This window comes from Notamacropus eugenii, chromosome 5 (assembly GCF_028372415.1).
Source record: "Notamacropus eugenii isolate mMacEug1 chromosome 5, mMacEug1.pri_v2, whole genome shotgun sequence".
Classification (NCBI taxonomy): Eukaryota; Metazoa; Chordata; class Mammalia; order Diprotodontia; family Macropodidae; genus Notamacropus; species Notamacropus eugenii.
Window position 1 is genome coordinate 37,805,682 of NC_092876.1, and position 20,661 is coordinate 37,826,342.

General features: G+C 40.8%; 1 protein-coding gene and 1 pseudogene across 3 annotated transcripts in view; both read right to left on the reverse strand.

Annotated features, from left to right (window-relative positions):
* The window catches only part of LOC140504067 (tumor necrosis factor receptor superfamily member 5-like), a 48,952-nt gene extending 33,027 nt beyond the window's left edge, over nt 1-15,925 (reverse strand). For 2 of the 3 annotated variants that reach the window (XM_072608598.1, XM_072608597.1), the window contains exon 1: nt 15,697-15,925. In XM_072608598.1, the coding sequence (XP_072464699.1) occupies nt 15,697-15,913 (217 nt within the window). In that variant the 5' untranslated portion in view covers nt 15,914-15,925. Of the gene's footprint in view, nt 1-11,795; nt 12,116-15,696 lie in introns of those variants that run through there. The other variant, XM_072608600.1, reaches the window with a different exon arrangement.
* LOC140504066 (AP-1 complex subunit sigma-3 pseudogene) lies at nt 28-9,483 on the reverse strand (annotated as a pseudogene).
* Nucleotides 15,926-20,661: the final 4,736 nt, after the last annotated feature.

The window sequence follows — 20,661 nt, forward strand, 5'->3', positions numbered from 1 at the left end:
GAAAATAAAAACAGCAAAACTGTCAGTGGCAAAATATCTTCTCACAAATGAACAGCCTTGGTCAGCCCCAGATGCGGCATGAGTCACAGAGGAGCACAAACCAATGATTTTGTAAAGTACGTTGACCTGAAAGTTGGTTACATAGAGGCAACAGGCTAAATGTATGCATTTTATGATTTAATCAATTGAACAATTTCCCATAAAGTAACAATTACATAGTATTATGAAACCAGAGATCATCTGACTGACTCAATACAGAAATCAACTACCTTAAATACATTTTACTGTGAGAAAGGAACTCTCTTAGTTGAACAGATTGTAAATTTAGTAGGACAATTAACAAAGCAGTGTCAATTGGGTTTCATAATACCAAGCTGTGTGAATTTCCTTTCTGTAGCATGTGTCCGTGACATACAACAAGGAGACAATCCCGTCACTCTGATGGCAGGCACCTGTCATAAACAGTCCCTTGAAGTTGTGGACACAAAAAAGGAGTATCTTAACAAAGTGGACAAAGTTGAAATTACAACCCAAGACATCTATGATTTTCCTTGTCACTAAGATTCCAGGAGAAGCGTTTGGTAAGGAGGTTACTAAGTGGGCCCCATTTGCTTCCCTGACATACCAAAAGGCATTCTCTGAATTTAGAAGAAAAAAAGGAGACTGTTGGGTCCAGACTCTACTTAATTCAAGCTTTGGCCCTTATTAAAGTCCAGAATTTATATTAAATATTATCAAGGAGAAACAAGCAGTTGATAAAGGGAGACTTCAAAATATGCCCAACTTCTTTAGCCCAGGGAGACACTGTGCATATATATGAGCAGACAGGTAACGTAATGGATAGAGTTCAGGGGAGTCACGGATACCTCAGTTCAAATTCAGCTTCAGACCCTGTGTGTGACCCTGGGTGAGTCACTTAAGGGGGAAATTGATGAGCATGTCAAGTGTGTTTCTGGGTATCTATATATGCCCAAATTGCTTGGTCACTCCTAATCAATTCCTCTGACAATCAAGTGAGGAAAAAGAAAACGAGGAGTTGGGGTAGGGGTGGGGAGGAGTGGAAATAAAATCTAGTTATGTCCTTCCTCAGAAGCTTGGGCCCCTCTATCCCTCAGTATTCATTTCCAGGGTACTTTGAACAGCAGCCCCTGAGTTTCACCCTTAGTTGTAACTTAGAGCATGTTCGAACCCTTCCCTAGTTTGTTCCAAAGGCAGTATCAGGAAATTTCTGCTCCATTTTCCCTTTTTGACTTAAAGGAAAATTCCCATGATGACTAGACCTTTCAAGAGAAAGCCTAATTGGGCCTGAAAGATCCCTTAAAAAAAGAATTTGCTCTGTAAAACTTGGGCTGAGTAAAAAGTCACCCGCAAGGATGTAGAAGTCCACATGTGACCTCAAGGCTGCAGACTCCCCACTCCTGGTCTCAGAGCTTCCTTACAGCTTGTGTGGGTGACATCAATATACTTTTGTGATACCAAAAAACTTTCATCAAGACCAGAACCTCAGAGAAAGGGATGGGAGAACAATAAAGCCATCCTGCTTCAATAATCTTTGAACAGGGGGTGGATCTAAGATAGCAGAGTAGAAGGACAGAGCTGCTCTGGCTCTCCCACCCCCATAGCCCATAAAATACCTGTAAAAATGGCTGTAAACAAATTCTAGAGCAACAGAAGCCACAAAATAACAGAGTGGAAGAGTTTTCCAGCCCAAGACAACCCGGAAGGCCAACAGGATGTGTCTATTGCACCAGTGTCAGAGCAGAGCACAGCTCAGCCTTGGCCACGCTGCTGAAGCAGGCTTCTGAGTGTAGAATTCCAGACAGCAGCTGTGGTTCCCAGATTCTCAACCCACAAATGCCAAAGACAGCTTCAAAAGTCAGTGAGAAAATGCTTCACCTGAGTGAGAAGAGAACATGTCTGGACACTTGTCCCAGGGCAGCAGAAGTCCCTGCAGCAGCATCCATTTCAGGAGTCCATGGCCTAAAGACCCTGAGGGAATTGAACCACTGATCTGTATCTCAGCCCTGAGTGGGAGCCCTGGGGTGAGGAGGAGCACTGGTATGGTAGAGGTGGTGGAGGCTGTGGAGAGGGAATTCTACTCAGAGATCCTGGGCAGAAAAGGTTGTGGTTGCTCCCAGACCAGAATGCAGGCCAGGAGAGGAGAAAACTTCTATCCCTTAATTGAGTCACCTTGGAGTAATTGAGAACTTACAGGTCCTTAGGATATACCCTCCACTTGATAAAGGACTGAAAAGTCAAGGAACTGGCTGGGAAAATGTCTGATAAAGGGGAAAATAAGACTATAGAAGGTTGTTTCTTGGTGAACAGGTATTTTCTTCCATCCTTTCAGATGAGGAAGAACAATGTATACCATCAGAAGAAGACATAAAAGTAAAGGCTTCTACAACTCAGACCTCCAAAATAAATATGCAATGATCTCAGGCCATGAAAGAGCTTACTTTGAATATCAAGTAAGAGAGGTGGAGAAAAATTGGAAGAGAAATGAGAGTGATGCAAGAAAATCATGAAAAGTGAGTCAACAGCTTGTGAAAGGAGATCCAAAAAATGCTGAAGAAAATACCACCTTTTAAAATCAGCTAACCCAAAGGGCAAAAGAAGTCCAAAAAGTCAATGAGGAGAAGAAAGATTTAAAAAGCAGAATTAGCCAAGTGGAAAGTGGAGGTTCAAAAGCTCACTGAAGAAAATAGTTCTTTAAAGTTTAGGGTGGAGCAGATGGAAGCTAATGACTTTATGAGAAACCAAGAAATTACAAAACCAAACCAAAAGAATGAAAAAATAGCAGACAATGTGAAATATCTCACTGGAAAAACAGCTGACCTGGAAAATATATCCAGGAGAGACAATTTAAAAATTATGGGACTACCTAAAAGCCATGATCAATAAAGGAGCCTAGACATCGTTAGTGCTAATATGTGCAATGTTTACAAATAGTGCTCATTTCGCAAAAAAATGTATTAATTTACCTTATCTACTATGTTTTTCTGTTATCAACCAGGAAATTATGTAATTTATGTAATAAATACATGCGTATAAGGCGTACAAAAAGTAATTTTTAGTGTTGATAAATTCCTTTAGAAGTTATTCCATCCAAAATTTCCTTAAGACACCCACATAGTAGGCAGATTCATCTCCCAAGAAAACTGACCATGACAGTCCCTTTAATTACTGCAATATGCGTGAACTTAGACCTCCACACTAACACTGTTGAGTTACTAAGGAAAACACTTGGTGTAAATCAAAATGCAGAAAAGTCCTAAGTTGTTAGAAAATTATGACTTAAATTTACAAAATACTTATTGACTGGAGGCTTTCATACCCTTGAGTGTGAATCTGTCTCATTTCAATGGACATGAGTTCTCTATGCATCCAAAAAGACAAGTGCTGACATCACAGTCAACAGCAAGAATTGGCTGAAATTCCAGGGCATTATACTGGGTGCATTAGAGAAGTCAACTCAGTCATCTTATTACACTTCTTAAAGCAAGTCATAGACATTGCCACTTTAATCATTTGAGGTATAAAAAAAAAAAAAGTTATAAAAAACATTCTTGTGAATTAGTAAGTTTGAAATATAGGATAGACTAACTCCCTTCTGATCTGAAATTCTACGATTTTTGTGAATATACAAATTGCAATACTTCATATATTTTACAATTCTGACTCCCAAAATTTAATTACAAAAATTTCATCCTAGACAGCTGCTCTTGAAGATTTTGTTTTTGTTTTAAATGATAGGTAGTTGTGTTTTTTTCATTGCTATCATTTTCCCAAAGTCAAGCCTGAATAAAAAGTTCAAGATAAGACAGTAAAGACTGCTATGAGTGGCTGAAGATTTGTTGAAGTCATATATATTTATATATGTATGTATATACCCACAGACACCCCATGTATATATGTATATATATGTATATATATATGAAATATGGTACAGTTGTCTAATAACTGAACTTTTGTATTACTTTGACATATATGAAATCATAATAAAAAAGAACTATGTAGTTAGATAAAAGCATTTCAGTCCAAGGTAAGTAGTACATTCATAATAACTTTTAAAAAATAGTTGCTCTTTGAGAATACTAGTAAAAATATGGCAGATCATTTCTAAAAAAATATTTTAAAACTATTACTTTGCTGGTAAAATCATTGCATAAACAAAATATATAAGCTACTGAATGATGGCTGCTTTAATTTCCAGTGTACACCATCCATGTACAGTGCTACAGTTTTAAATTTTGCTAGTTGAACAGAGTATCCCAAAGTATCCCAGATGTTTCACACACAATCCATTTAAGTTACTTTTTGCATAAGGCTCTGGCACATCAGAAAAGAACTCCATCCAGCTGAAGTTTTGCAAATATGTGATATGCAGCGTCACTGAGTTGTCTAGTAGATTTTTTCATTAACGTGCAACTGTGCTCATGTATCCTTCCATTGTCTCCTGTAACATATCAGAGTCTTTTATAGACTGGATGGCAGTTTTCTTTGAGGTGTCCTAGATTTCTCCACCAATGACAAACTCATCAAGGACAGAAGAAACCTTTTTGAAATTAAATATAATATCCTGCCCACAAACATTTTCAAAATACTTGTCTAGTAATTCCATATAAAAATGTACAATCTCCAGTGCCAGTAGCTCATTGTCCTGATTTTGTACCTCACAACAAAAATATGTTAGCATGTCTCAGGTGATCTTTTTTCTCTCTTTATCAGGGAGTGTGGTGTACCATTTCTTCAGCCTTAATTTCCCTGGTCTGCTGAACATAAATATGAAATGACTCATGTTGGCAGGTGTCAAAGCCACTGCCCACCACCCTGTGGGGCTCAGCTGGCTGAATGGCTGGAGGAGGGGGCAAGAAGCGGGACATGCCAATGGCCACTGCCCCTCCATGAGCCATGGACTACCAAGGTCTTTCATCCCTCTTTTATGAGAGGGATAGCTCTTCCTGGCCCATTATCACAGTGCATTACTCCTTCTCACATCTTAAATTTTATTTTTGGGGTATCATCCTATCATACTCAACTCACACTTATGCACTCTGTCTATGTATACTCCTTCTATTTGCCCTAATAATAAGTTCTTAGAAGTTACAGGTATCATCTTCCCATGTAGGAGTGTAAACAGTTTAACTTTATTGAATCCTTTATGATTTCTCTTTCTAGTTTACCTTTTCATGCTTCTCTTGAGTCTAGCCCTTGGAAGTCAATATTTTTTCTATTCAGTTCTGATCTCTCCACAGGAATGCTTGAAATTCCTCCATTTCATCCAATATCCATTTGCCCCCAAAGGATTATACTTAGTTTTGCTGGGTAGGTGATTCTTTGTTCTAATCCTAGCTCTCTTGCTCTCCAGAATATCATATTCCAAGCCCTAGGATACTTTGATGCAGAAGCTGCTAAATCTTGTGATATCCTGACTGTAGCTTTACAATATTTGAATTGTTTCCATCTGGGTGCTTAGAATATTTTCTACTTAAGCTGAGAGATCTGGAATTTGGCTATAATATTCCTTGTGGGCAACTAGGTGATAGAGCACCAGTGCAGGAGTCAGGAGGACCTGAGTTCAAATCTCACCTCAGATACTTGACACTCACTAGCTGTGTGACCTTGGACAAGTCACTTAACCCCAATTTGCCTCATCCTGGGTCATCTCCAGTCATCCTCATGAATATGTGGTCACTGAATTCAGATGACTCTGGAAGAGAAGTGAGGCTAGTGACCTACACAGCCCTCCCTCACTCAAAACAAAGTCAACGGCAAGTCATGTCATTATTCCTCTGATGGCATGATCTTTGGCAACGAAGGACGAACACACAAAATATTCCTTAGTTTTCATGAAGGAATTCCTTTTCAGGAGGTGATTCATGAATTCCTTCTACTTTTATCCTCTAGGGATATTTCTTTGATTAAAGGGAAGAATTCCTTGATAATTTCTTGAAATATGTCTAGGCCTTTTCTTATCATGGTTTTGAGGGAGTCCAATAATTCTTAAATTATCTCTCCTGGACATATTTTCCAAGTTAGCTCTTTATTCAATTAGCTATTTCACATTTTTCTCTATTTTTTCATTCTTTTAAGTTGTTTTATTGTTTCTTGGTGTCTCATAAAGTCATTAGCTTCCATTTGCCCACTTCTAAATTTAAGGAATTATTTTTTTCAGTGAAATTCCATACTTCCTTTTGCAATTGGTCAATTCTACTTTTTAAGGAGCTTTTTTTATCACTGAAATTTTACATACCTTTTTCCAGGTGGCCAACTGTGCTTTTTAGAAAATCAATCAATTAATTATTTTTTAGTTTTCAACATTCACTCCCATAAGATTTTAAGTCGAATAATTCCTCCCCATTGCTCCCCTCTGCATCCCAAAATGACGTGCATTCTGATTATTCTTTCTCCCAGTCTGCCCTCTCTTCCATTACACCCCCCCTTTTCGTATCCCCTTCCCTTCTATTTTCCTATAGGGCAAGATAGATTTCTGTATCCCATTGCCTGTATATGTTATTATCCAGTTGCATGTAAAAATAATTTTTAACACTCATTTTTAACAGGATGATGTCTTCACCATGAGGGAAGATGCACAGGTCCATCTAAATCTAGTTGAGAGATTGTCTCCCAAGACAGCCAGGGACAGATCATGGCTTTGCTAACTCACTGGTGTGTTCCAAACTTGTCTTGCATGACTGAGAACAGCTGACTCACAAGGTTCCTCTGGCAGCTCCTTACAGTTGTTATCAGTGATTGCGTAGGTCAATTCTCTCCATCATCCTTGTTCCTCTAGGCTGATACATGTGTGCATTTGTTTTATTTTCTAAAGCTCCTTCTGAGCTTTACCCCTCTCTGAGGGGCCTCTGGTCCTTTTCTGTTTTCCTGTCTTCTCTGCAGAGCCCATCACTAAAGAAACAGTGGAAACTGATCTGCACAGCAGTAGTGGTGCACAATTTTTTTTGTCTTTTAACAAAAATGTATGCTCTGCAAGGCAATTTAAAGTCTTTTTCTTCCCTCAGCAAAGCAGACCTAGGCTACTCCTGGATCATATGAAACTTGGACTCTACAGAAGGTGTCTCAAAGATCACCACTATTTTCTCTGGAAAATGGAGCATATCTTTAGTCAACTGAACTCCTCCAGATAAATGTCTATGCGAGCTATGTTCCTTTTCAAGGCAACAATGGCAAAAAACAACAAAAATACGTGATTCTGTCACTCCCAGGTTAGGGGGAGGAAGTTTAAATTTTTCCTATGCTCTTCTGAAGACCAAGCAGCCACCTGCTGATAAGAATGACTATGGCTTAGGGAGGAGCCAAAATGGTGGAGTAGAAAGACACACATATGCTAGCTCCAAACTCACAGCCCATAAAATATCTGTAAAGAAGAACTCCCAACAAATTCTGGAGCAGCAGAAGCCACAGAACAAGGGAGTGGATGAGATTTCTGCTCCAGACAGACCTGAAAACCTGACGTGAAAGGTCCATTGCGCCAGACCAGAGCAGAGCCCAGCCCTCCTTGGCCACGCAGCACCAAGAAGAGCAGATCCGAGCAGGCTTCAGGGACTGAATCTCCAGCAGCTGCACAGGTCCCTCCACCCACAGGTGGTGTGGGTCTGTGAGAGAGTCTTTTTGGGTGGCTGACAGGGGAGTGGGTTGTCTCCGTGGCTTGGGTCCCCCACGGGAAGCTGCAGCAGGGGCAACAATGGTGGACAGGGGCTCCCCAAGCAGGCAGGAGCTTGGATCCATTGTTGAAGGTCTCCGCATAAACCCCCTGAGGGAACTGAGCCCCGTGAGGCGGCCCTGCCCCCACCTGAGCACCTGAACTTGATCTCACCCTGAATAGCAGCCCTGCCCCCGCCCAAAGCCCTGAGGCTGGGGAGCAGCATTTGAATCTCAGACCCCAAGCACTGGCTGGGTGGGTCTGGAGGCGAGGTGGGGGGTGGAAAGAAAACTCAGAAGTCAAGTCACTGGCTGGGAAAATGCCCAGCAAAGGGAAAAAAAAATAAGACCATAGAAGGTTACTTTCTTGGTGAACAGATATTTTCTCCTTTCCTTTCTGATGAGGAAGAACAATGCTTACCATCAGGGAAAGACACGGAAGTCAAGGCTTCTGTATACCACACATTCAAAATAAATATACCATGGGCTCAGGCCATGGAAAAACTCAAATAGGATTTTGAAAATCAAGTTAGAGAGGTAGAGGAAAAACTGGGAAGAGAAATGAGAAAGATGCAAGAAAAGCATGAAAAGCAGGTCCACACCTTGCTAAAGGAGACCCAAAAAATTCTGAAGAAAATAACACCTTGAAAAATAGGCTAACTCAATTGGCAAAAGAGGTTCAAAAAGCCAATGAGGAGAAGAATGCTTTAAAAAAGCAGAATTAGCCTAATGGAAAAGGAGGTTCAAAAGCTCACTGAAGAAAATAGTTCTTTAAAAATTAGAATGGAGCAGATGGAGGCTAATGACTTTCTGAGAAACCAAGAAATCACAAAACAAAACCAAAAGAATGAAAAAATGGAAGACAATTTGAAATATCTCATTGGAAAAACAATTGACCTGGAAAATACATCCAGGAGAGACAATTTAAAAATTATGGGACTACCTGAAAGCCATGATCAAAAAAAGAACCTAGATATCATCTTTCATGAAATTATCAAGGAAAACTGCCCTGTTATTCTAGAACCAGAGAGCAAAATAAGCATTCAAGGAATCCACAGAACACCGCCTGAAAGAGATCCAAAAAGAGAAACTCCTAGGAACATTGTGGCCAAATTCCAGAGTTCCCAGGTCAAGGAAAGAATATTGCAAGCAGCTAGAAAGAAACAATTCCAGTACTGTGGAAATACAATCAGGATAACACAAGATCTAGCAGCTTCTACATTAAGGGATCGAAGGGTGTGGAATAGGATATTCCAGAAGTCAAAGGAATTAGGACTAAAACCAAGAATCACCTACCCAGCAAAACTGAGTATAATACTTCAGGGGAAAAAATGGTCTTTCAATGAAATTGGGGACTTTCAAGCATTCTTGATGAAAAGACCAGAGCTGAAAAGAAAATTTGACTTTCAAACACAAGAATGAAGAGAAGCATGAAAAGGTAAACACCAAAGAGAAGTCATAAGGAACTTACTAAAGTTGAACTGTTTACATTCCTACATGGAAAGACAATATTTGTAACTCTTGAAACTTTTCAGTATCTGGGTAGTGGGTGGGATTACACACACACACATGCACACACACACGCACACACACGTAGAGACAGAGAGCACAGAGTGAATTGGATAGGATGGGATCATATCTTAAAAAAATGAAATTGAGTGGTGAGATAGAAATATATTGGGAGGAGAAAGGGAGAACTGGAATGGGGCAAATTATCTCTCATAAAAGAGGCAAGCAAAGACTTTTTAGTGGAGGGAAAAAGAAGGGAGGTGAGAGAAAAACATGAAGTTTACTCTCATCACATTCCACTAAAGGAAGGAATAAAATGCACACTCATTTTGGTATGAAAACCTATCTTACAATACAGGAAAGTGGGGGATAAGGGGATAAGCAGGGTGGGGGGGATGATGGAAGGGAGGGCATGGGGAAGAGGGAGCAATTTGAGGTCAAGACTCATGGGGAGGGATAGGATCAAAAGAGAATAGAAGTAATGGGGGACAGGATAGGATGGAGGGAAATATAGTTAGTCTTATACAACACGTCTATCATGGAAGTCATCTGCAAAACTACACAGATTTGGCCTATATTGAACTGCTTGCCTTCCCAAAGGGAATATGTGGGGAGGGAGGGATGGGGAGAAGTTGGACCTCAAAGTTTTAGGAACAGCTGTCAAGTACTGTTCTTGCTACTAGGAAATAAGAAATACAGGTAAAGGGGTATAGAAAGTTATCTGGCCCTACAGGACAAAAGAGAAGATGGGGACAAGGAAAGGGAGGAATGACAAAAGAGAGGGCAGATTGGTGATAGGGGCAATTAGAATGCTCGGTGTTTTGGGCTGGGGGGAGGGGGCAAATGAGGAGAAAATTTGGAACCCAAAATTTTGTTAAAATGAATGTTAAAAGTTAAATAAATTAATAATAATAATAAAAAAAGAATGACTATGGCTTGATATCGATCTACTGGTGCTTCCAAAGAAAACTTCTGTATGAGGAGGGCATTGTAGAGGGGACTGTCAGGTGGTGTTATAAGACTTGTTTCCTCTAAGGCTTCATAGGGATGCATTAAAGTTATAAGCTAGGTATGTATGTGAATGTTTATACAGTAGGCACAGCTCTTCAAGCTATTTCCCCACATAAGTAACGGCATCTCCTTTACCCCTTGTAGAATGTGGGAAAAAACAAATCCTTACAGAACTGTGCTAAATTCCTTAGTACTTTGATGATGGTTATAACTTTATAGTGGAGTGTCAGTATGTCTTGTATTTAGTAACATCTGGGGCAGGGGAATGTGGTTAGGAATCCTTTCTTTTTTTCCATAGCCTTCACCTACCTGCCTCTCTCAGACCTTACTGACCCCAGATTGACTATTTTTCTCTCTCATTTCCAACAGCCTTATTCCAAGAGCCTGTTCTCCAAGGAATGCCCTGTTGTTGGATCAACCCAGAATTGGCCTGCCCCATGCATGCATCATCTACTTTTCCCTCTCTTCCCCTATGCCTTGGAGCTTGTGTGAGCACATGAATAGTCTCGTATCTTTATTACTTCTCCCTCTGTTCCCCCACACCATGATCATTGCTGAATTGTCCTTCTTCTGAGTCTGCCAGCTCAGGCCACACAAATTTAAGTCTCTACTTGTGTAGTTTAGAGACTCATTTAAATCTGTTCACAGCAGATTTAGGTGCACACTACTACTTTTGCTTATCAAAAGGGGAAAAAATTATTCTTCCTTTCATTATCCTATTATACATAATGGTCCTACATGCTGTTACACAGATGACTCTGAAAATAATATATCCATCAGGCATACAATGCCAGCAAAATTTCAGTACTTCCTGTCTGAGAAAAGAAAAATCAGGACAAGAAGGTCACTTGTTCCCCTACCTTTTTCTCTTTTACTTCCCTAAAACACTAGAATTCATTTATATGTATTTGATGTTCTAGGTCTAGGTAAAAAAAAAAAAAAAGTAAATGTTTCAGTGCTCTACTTATATATCATGTCTGAATTATTCTGTGCAGGAAAGGCCAAGAAATTGCATATGAATTTCATTGCATTCACCACCACTGTGTAACTATTCAGCTGAAGTTTCTTTTCTCCTCTAAGATAAAGATTTAAAATCAGATTTTTTGAGGGACAGTAAGGGGCTTCACTGCTCCTCTGTTCCTTTGTCTGATGGAAAGCAGTTTTTAATGAAGAAACACTTTAAGATGAAATATCCCTCTTTCTGTCGTGTGGTTTTAGAGGTAAACATTGAGGTAGTGTGACAGTTTAAACCCCTGTTCTTCAAGCGCAGATACCTTCAAAGGCTCCTGTTGGGTTTTTTTTTTTAACACAGTTTATAACAGATAAAGTAATTCAAACTTTTGGTCAGGTGAAACACCTTTTTAAAGCATTTACAATATGGACCACCAAAGAATTTTTTTTTAATTTCAACATAAGCCAATCAGATAATATTTATGTTGCTAACTTCACATCTCTTGATTTAATTGTCTCCACAGTATTACTAAGAATAAAAAGACCCTAACTTAATGTTGCTGGTCTAAAGTCCTATGGCTAATAGCTTAATTTTAGACAGCCTCGTATGTTCCCCTATCCATAATCTATAATTGAATAGATCTGGTATTAAGCTTACAAACCTTTTGACCATAGGATATTGCCACCAAGAGTAGGGATATTGCAGGGAAACAATATCTCCCCAGCTTCATGTCTATTCCAGGCAGGATTAGATTGTCAACTTGCATTCAGTCAGGCTTAAAGTCTGCCAGGTGTCAGTGGGGGAACTGAGTCAGGAGAATTCCACCTCAGCCCATGACTGCCCCAAGGTCATATAGGTAGTGAGGGGTAGTTTCAGGAGTCAGAATTTTCCCTGAGATTCTATCCCACTCTGATGTGCAGTAAATTTAGGACAGGTTGGGAATCTTAGGATCCATCTAGGTGGATTTTGATGGTCAGTGTCCTGGGGAAACAGAGAAAACACAAGGTGGGGGAGTGGGTCACTAGGGAGTGTGGGCAGAGGCACAAGACACAGAATCAAAGTTTGCTTTAGAGTTTATCCAGAATAAGATTCCTAAGGCCTAAGCAAGAAATGAAATAAAACAGAAACTTAAGCATCCTCTATCTGCAAGGCTTTATTTGAGAACTAGGTGGTGCAGAGGGTAGAGAATCAGACCTGGAGTCAAGAAGACCTGAGTTCAAATATGACCTCAGACACTTATTAGCTGTGTGACTGTGGGCAAGTCATTCAACCCTGTTTGCTTCAGTTTCTTCAGGTGTTAAAATGAGATGGAAAAAAAATGGCAAATCCCTCAATATCTTTGCCATGAAAATCCCAGATGAGATTCTGACGAGTCAGACACTGAACTATGACAAATCTGCAGAACACCAGATCGGCCTTGGGAATAAAAAGACAAAAAAAAAACCTAGAAAAAATCTCTGCCTTCAAGGAGATTACATTTTAGAAGGGGGATGTAATATGCACAGAGATAAATACATACATACACCTATTTGGGTGGGGAAGATGAAAGGAGAGAGAAGAAACAGGGACAAGAAGAGACAGAGACAGAGAAAAAGAGGAGGCAGAGAGAGGGAGGGAAGTAGAAGACACAAGAGAGAATTAGAGAAACAGAGAGAGAGAAAGGGAGAAGAGACAAAGAGAGAAAAAAAGAGAAAAAATCAGACGAATTCTGAGTGGAAACTGAAGTATATATTTTTTGCTTTCTTTTTGTTCTTTTGTCACATGACTAATATCGAAATATCTTTTGTGTGACTTCATGAGCATAATTGATATCATATTGTGTCCCTTCTCAATGGGTGGGAAAGGTGCTGAGGGAGGGAGAGCATTTGAAACTCAAATTTGAAAAAAATGTCAAAAATAAATAAGTTTTTAAGAAAGTAACACAGAAAAGATCCTTTGGAGAGGTGATATCTGAGCTGTGTGTTGAAGGCATTCATGAGTTCTACTGGGATGAAGTAAAGAGGATGCTGCAAATATAAGAGGTCCCTCTTAATGCAGATAAATGCATAGATGAAGGAATGATATGCAGGGTGCAAGGGCCAGGAATAGGGAATAATGATGAGTTGCATGGAATCAGGAATCAGGACTAAGCTGACAAGTCTCTTCAGCGTCAGCATTTGTTGAATAAGTGTTCTACATCCACTTGGCTGTGAACTCCATAGAGAAGGCAGAGGAAATCAGAGATGTGCCCTGGAGGACTTCTCCCTTTTCCCTCTGTTGTCTCAATGACCACCCAGTTGTCCCCTTTCCAGCCCAGACCGTCCTTCCTGAAACTCTTTTTTGCCTTAGACAACCTAACTCCAGATTCTATCGAGGCATCGAATAAAAGCCTGCTGGTTGAATAAATTAATTCAATCTATCAGTAAGAAAAGGTGCCTTATAAGGTAGAAAGCACCCCATTCCCTAAAGCATTAAATAAGAGATTCTTATGTTGGGGAAAAGATCAGGTTACATACCCCTCCATCATCCCACTAAGCTCTGAGATGCTCTCCATGTTCCCTCTAAGTTCTGAGATTCTATGGTTCTGTAATTCAAATGGATATATGAAGAAAGGAGGGGAGCCTGGAAGAGGCAGGCATTTACCAGAGGAAGAAAGTGATTTTTCTAAAGAAATAAACTCTTTGTCTTACCTGCGTGGCAGGTGGGGCAGCACTGCCCATCCACCTCATACTCTCCTACCAAGCATTCCAAAGCCTACTTGAAGGGGATGAACTAAGTAGTGATGAATATGCTGAACATCTTGGGAAAGGAAAGAAGCAGGTAATGAGGGTGAGGTAGTGAGTATGGTCCCAGATGTCAGGAAAACTGGGTTCTACTCTTGACCTTGTCACTCACTGTCTAGATGACTTTGGACTAGCCACTTATCCTCTTGGGGCCTCAATTTCCCCATCTGTAAAATGAGAGGTTTGAGGGACAGTACAATGAACGGAGAAAGCACAAGATTGGGAGCCAGAAGATCTGAGTTAGAATCCTGCCTCAGGCACTTACTTACTGTGCTACCCTGCACAAGTCATTTAACCTTTCTGGGTCTCAGTTTCCTCATCAGTAAAATGAGGAGACTGGATTTGAAGACCTCGAAGATGCCTTCCAGTTCTGGACCTGGGATCCTGTGATTTAATCTGTAAGAGAGAGTATGACCAGACTTTTACTTTAAAAAGCACCAATGTGGGAAGGCTGGGGGGATGAGGGGCGGGTGTAGGAGAGAGGGGCATGGTGCAGATATTCCACTTAATGTTGATTAATTCAGACAATGTAGCACATGGAAGGTTTCCAGAGAACTTTACACACTTTTTAGTTGAGTGTTACAACTCTGTGAAGGAGGTGCTACTGCGATACACATTTTACAGGTAGGGAAATCAAGACTGGAAGGTTAACCTCGTAAATGTGTGAGGCAGGATTCAAGTTCAGGTCTGCCTGACTCCATGCACTCTGCCTCTCTCCAAGGGATGTAGGATTGTCTCCCACAAGCCTGATCAGAACCTGAAAGGCCATGGAGAGGGTACAAGGGAGGGGAAAGCCAGAGGACTCTGAAGGGGAATTATTGCCTCATTTTGTCTGGTTGCTAATCGCAGGAGCTCCACCTTAAAGCAGGTGTTTATCTCTAAGGGAGTGAGAAAAGGAGGGGCCAAAGGGCAGCAAGGCAAGTGAAATGAGATAAAGTACTTAAAGGCACAGTTCTTGGTTCATATTTGGGAATTAAAAAATGCTTGTTTTCTTCTTTTTAAAAATTTTATGCATTTAAAAACATGTTTTTCAAGGATTTACAGACCTCATGGAACTGCCAAAGAAATCCCTGCCTGACCCCCGTACCCCAATTTCTAATCTGACCTCTTTACTTTGGGGATAAAAAAGCTCTTTCTCAGAGAGGTAAGGAAAAGTCAATGAGCATTTATTAAGCACCTACTGTTCCTCAGGGCAGGTAGATGGCACAGTAAATAGAGAGCCAGGCCTGGAGTCAAGAAAATCTGAGTTCAAAGATGGTCTCAGATACTTCCTAGCTTTGTGACCCTGGGCAAGTCACTTAACTTGGGTTGCCTTAATTTTCTCATATATAACATGAGGTGGAAAAGTAAGCGGCAAATCACTCTAATCTTTTTGCCAAGAAAAATCCAAATGGGGTCACAGAGAGTTGGATGTGACTGAAAATGGTTGGTCAGTAACTGCAGGAAGTGGTTGTACTCCCCAGCCTCAGAGATCCCTTCCTTTTCTCTCATGGTCACACAGTATCTGATTCTCCTTAGATGTTTCTAATTTTCTCCCCTGCCCCTTTTTCCTTCTCCCCCTCTGACCATCACTGAATTCAAGAAGAAGGTACCTGCACTCTGGATCCTTTTGTGTCCAGTCTAGAGGTGTGGAGAGGGTGGGAGGGGACTGGAGGGGAAGGAATGAGGGAAGGGGGCACTAGGTGTCAGGGAATTAGGAAGAGGGGAATGGAAGGGAAAGACTGGATGAGGGGATGAAATGGAGGGAGCTGAAAAGAGAGTCAGAGCAGGACTTAAGGAAGAAAACAGAGAAAGACTCACCAGCTGGATTGGTATATTCCTCTGAATCCTCTTTCCTGCTTTCAGGAGTTGGTGCTACAGCAGTTCTTTTCCCCTGTCCTTTGTGGGTGAGGTAAGGGAGAGAGAGGGCAGGCAGTCCCAGTCCACCTGCCCCCAGACCTGGATTCTTACTGCCAAAGAGCACCTGTTCACCATTACCATACATCTCAGTCTGATGGTCTGCAGCTGTGGGGAACATATCACTTCCTGTTTTAGAAGATGTTGAAAGTGAAAGTAAAAAAGTTACTCCCATGCCTTCTCAGAAAGAAAAAACCCTTCTCAGCTTAGATCGTGGCCGTAACTAAAAAATGTGCATATTATAAGAACGAATTTGTAGTGCTGCCAATAATCAGAAACTGCAAAATATGCTCATCTTCTTTAGCCTAAGGGGAGGATGTACATAAGGGCAAGAGGTGGTGCAGTGAATACAGCGCCAGGCCTGGAGTCAGGGTGATCTGAGTTTAAATCCAGTCTCAGAAACTTATTAGCTGTGTGATCCTGGCCAAGTCACTTAACCATGTTGGCCTCAGTTTCCTCATCTGTCACATGAACTGGAGAAGGACATGGCAGATTACTCCAGTATGTTTGCCAAGAATACCCAAATGGGGTCATGAAAAGTCAGACTCGACTGAACAACAACAAATAGGTTGTATACAAAGACCAGGAGAGATCTTGCCAAATCCAGCGTGGGGGCTGGGATGAGGAGGAGGGAGAGAGGGAGGGGAAGAGCCATGGAGGAGACTAATTAGATAGAAACTCTGAAGATGGTGACTCTTCATTGTTCTTCAATGGCTTTTCTTGGTTTCCTCTCCAAAGAACAGCATGCTCTTTGGAGGCAGGGATTGTCCTTCTTTCATAAAGAGATAGATAAAAATACATACATATGTACATACATATACATATATGTATATTTATACATACACATACAATATACATATAAATATATGTATATTTGTGTGTGTACACCCATACATACATATATATAAGTGTATATCCCCACATCTCAAGCAATCAATCAAAAACTATGGTTACTCAACGCATAACTCGTCAGTTGCAATAATGTCAATAGACCCACGCATAAAACACAGCTGAACTACAAACACCAGTCTGTACAACAATTAACAAACACTGCCAAGGCATGACTATAACACAAAACATACTCAGATGAACATAATGGCAAATAAAATATATTGTCAACATATAGTTTTTCACATGTACAGTAATAATCATATGTAATTCCATGCAGGGCACTTTGCACATGAGAACACCTCACATTTTGTCACTTAGCCACAGACAGAACTCCACCTTCAGGTTTACCTACAACATCATAACTTGATCTAGTGACTGCTCTAAGCAGTCTGGTTCTCCTGTCACTGACTGTCCTCTCTGCTCCTGTTCCAGCCCTAGCACTTGGTGTGGGCTGTACCTCAGAATCATACTAGAACACTGGGGCTGGCCACCGTTCCAGGTTGGCTGTCAGTCTATTCAGGCTCTGAGGGTTGCACCTACACCCTGTGAGTTTCTGTAGCTGTTTGGGGCATGAAAGGAGGTGACCCTAGCTTTAATTCTCCTGCCTTCTAATAATTAGAGTTTCCTTTACTGGTTCCATCATTTTAAGTGCTCATATCCACAACATGGACAGCATAGCCATGACTTTGGATCCAAACGCTGCCCTAGACATGCTCCACCAAAACAGTCTCACCTGTGTCTATTTATGAAGTGGACAAGTGAGACTGCTGCAGATTTTGCAACATTGACATTAATGGGGCAATGACAATTTGGGATTTCCAGATTTGAAGGCCTCCTATCGAAGGGCTCCGAATCATGTGAAGCTGTTTGTCCATTCTCCAGCATGACAGATACTTGACAGAATGAAGCTCCAGCATATGCATGAAGATAGGAAAGACTCTACCACAATTCAAAACTGTGAGAATGTCCTTTACAGATTTTTAAAAACAGAATTGGTGAATGTATTTGTTAAAAAAAAAAAAAAAGCACAGTCATGTCTTTTTGATTGGCTATTTCATTTCATTCTTGGCCAAAGTTGTTCTTCAAGTAGTTTTTCATGGGAAGTTGTCACACTAATTTAAAGGGTGTAAATTGTCTGTTGGAAATAAAAATTTTTTAAAGTCTTCTATTGCCTGAGCCCAGTTTAAGTTCCCTTTGGAGGCAGAGGCCTTGACTTCCTCTGACAGTATGCCTTGTTCTTCCTCATCCAAAAAGATGGCGGGAGACACCTGTTCCCTAAGAAAGTAACCTTCAATGGTCTTATTATTTTTCCCCTTTTTTGGGCATTTTCCCAACCAGTTGCTTGACTTCAGAGTTTCCTCTCCACAACCTTCTGGCCTCTAGCTCAGCCAAGCCAGCACCGGGGGCTGACATTCAAATGAGCTACTCCCAAGCCTCAGGGCTTTTGGTGGGGGCAGAGCTGCTATTCAGTGTGAGATTAAGATCAGCTGCTCAGGACGGGTCAGGGCTACCACACCAGGTTCAGTTCCCTTAGGGGATTTTTGATGAGACTGTCAACAGTGGATGTGGGCTACTGCCTGCTTTGGGAGTCCCATCTGCTGCTGTCTTTACTGCTGCCTCCTGAGGAGACCTGAGTTATGGGAACACCTTGCTCCCATCTTGGCCAGTAGAAAAGACCCTCTCACTGACCTTTGGCACCTGTGAGTTGAAGGATTGTGCTGCTGCTGGAGATTCTGTCCCTGAAGCCTGCTCAGATCTGCTCCTTTCAGTGACTCATGGCCAAGCCAGGGCTGGGCTCTGCTCCCTGTACAGTGCCTGACAGACCTTTCCCATCAGTCTATCAGGTCTCTCTGGAACAGAAATCTCCTCCACTCCATTGTTCTGTGGCTTCTGCTGCTCCAGAATTTGCTGAGAGTTCTTCTTTACAGGTATTTTATGGGCTGTGGGGTAGGAGCTAGCATATGTGTATCTTTCTACTCCACCATCTTGGCTCCCCCCCTCTGGAAAAATTTTTTTAAAATATATGAGAAAAATATGTTAGGAGTGCTCTTGGGAGCACAGCTTGTCAGAAATTGGGCATAGACCAGTATCTTATGGCATTTACCAGGATAAGGTCAAAATGGATACATAACCTACATGGAAAGGGAAATAGTACAGGGAAATCTGAAGAATATAGGACATATTACCGATCAGACTTATGTGCAGGAAAACAATTTATGAATAAACAAGAGACAGAAATTAAGTTTGGATAAAAAGGATACTTTTCTTTTTTCCTTCCATTTTATTACAGTTATTTATTTCTTTGTTACTTTAAATTAAAGGTGTTTTGTACAAATAAAACCAACGTAACCAAGATCAGAGGGGAAGTAGAAAACTGGGGGGAAAGTTTATATACAGTTTATCTGATGAAGGTTCCATATCTCAAATATAAAAAGAACTTTGTAAAATATCTGAGAATAGAAGTCATTTCCTAATAGATAAATCATCCTAACACATGAACAGGCAGTTTTCTTATAAAAAAACATTAAAATGATTTTTAGTCATTTGACAAAAATGCTCTAAATCATTATTGATTAGAAAAATGTAAATTAAAACAAACTTGAAAGATCATTTTACCCCCTTCAGATTGGCTAACATAATGGAAGAGGAAAGCAAGAAAGGCTGTCTGGATTACTCCTGGCTGCAAAGCTAGGAGGAGGTGTAAGCAGGAGGTAGGCACCATTGCTGAGGAGGAACTTTGCCCAATGACAGACAGAGAGTCTGACTTGGTCTTGGCATTTCACTGCACTCCCAAGAGCAGAATCAAAGTTCCCGACTGTGCTGGCTCTAGGATGTTACTTCACTTATTAGAGCTGCTTCTACCTGTTATCTCGTCTCCCACAAAGTCCGTTGGTGACTGACTCATCAACCTCAAGAGGGTCATACATTTTTCCATAATGTGATGCTTTGGCCTGAAACGTAAGAAAGTAATATAGATATAGAAGCAAAAAGTAATCAGTTTGAGGCTGTTCCAAATCTGTGAGACTTATTTGTCTCTCTTTCTCTCTCTCTTTCTCCCTCTCCCTCTCTCTCTGTCCCTCTCTCTTTCTGTCTCTCTCTGTCTCTCTCTCTCTCTCCCTCTCTCTCTCTTTCTGTCTCTTTCTCTCTCTCTTTCTGTCTCTGTCTCTTTCTATCTGTGTGTGTGTGTGTGTTTAACTACAGTTATCCCTTCCATATAGAAAATTTCTGCCTTCCAGTTTTGATTTATTGCAGGGTGGAAAAAGAAATTGGATGGAATTTTAGGTAGTTTTACAGAAGCCACAGGCTGTACACTCAGGCCAACAGACAACACAGAAAAAATTTAGAAACTCAGCAATGCATAAAACATATGTATAATATCAGCATATTTTATCTTTTAATACCATGATAATGTAGACTTTCTCTGTGGCATGAAGTGGGGGACAAAAAATTTTACGTGGATTTTCTAGATCACCAGGGTGCCATACCCCTAACCTCTGTAAAGGATTAACTGTATAATCACTAATTCAGCCCTTACATATAAAAGGGAAATTCTGAAACTCAAAAAATAAAGTGATTTATCCAAGATCAGACAACAACCTTACATATTACTCTCACTCCCAGGACTTCCTATGGCTTTTCCTTCTCATAGGAACAGAGATTTAGACCAAGAAGGGGCCTCAGAATCAATAACCCCAACCCAAACCTGAGCAAGGATACTCTCAGCTCCCCCAGCTAGGTTCTCCAGCCTGTCTGTAGGCATCCAGGAAGAAGAACTAACTCCCTAACTCAGCTTTTACCTGACAATAGCTCCAGTGCTTAGGATGCTTTTCTTGCCTCATCATAAATGACCCTTTTTGTGAATCCTACCCATTAGTGCTGGCTCTACCCTCTGGAGCCAAGCAGAACAAGAAAATCTCCTGAGGAAAACCTGAATTCACCTGCGGTGTGTCCCCTTTGCTCCCTCTCTGATCCAAACTA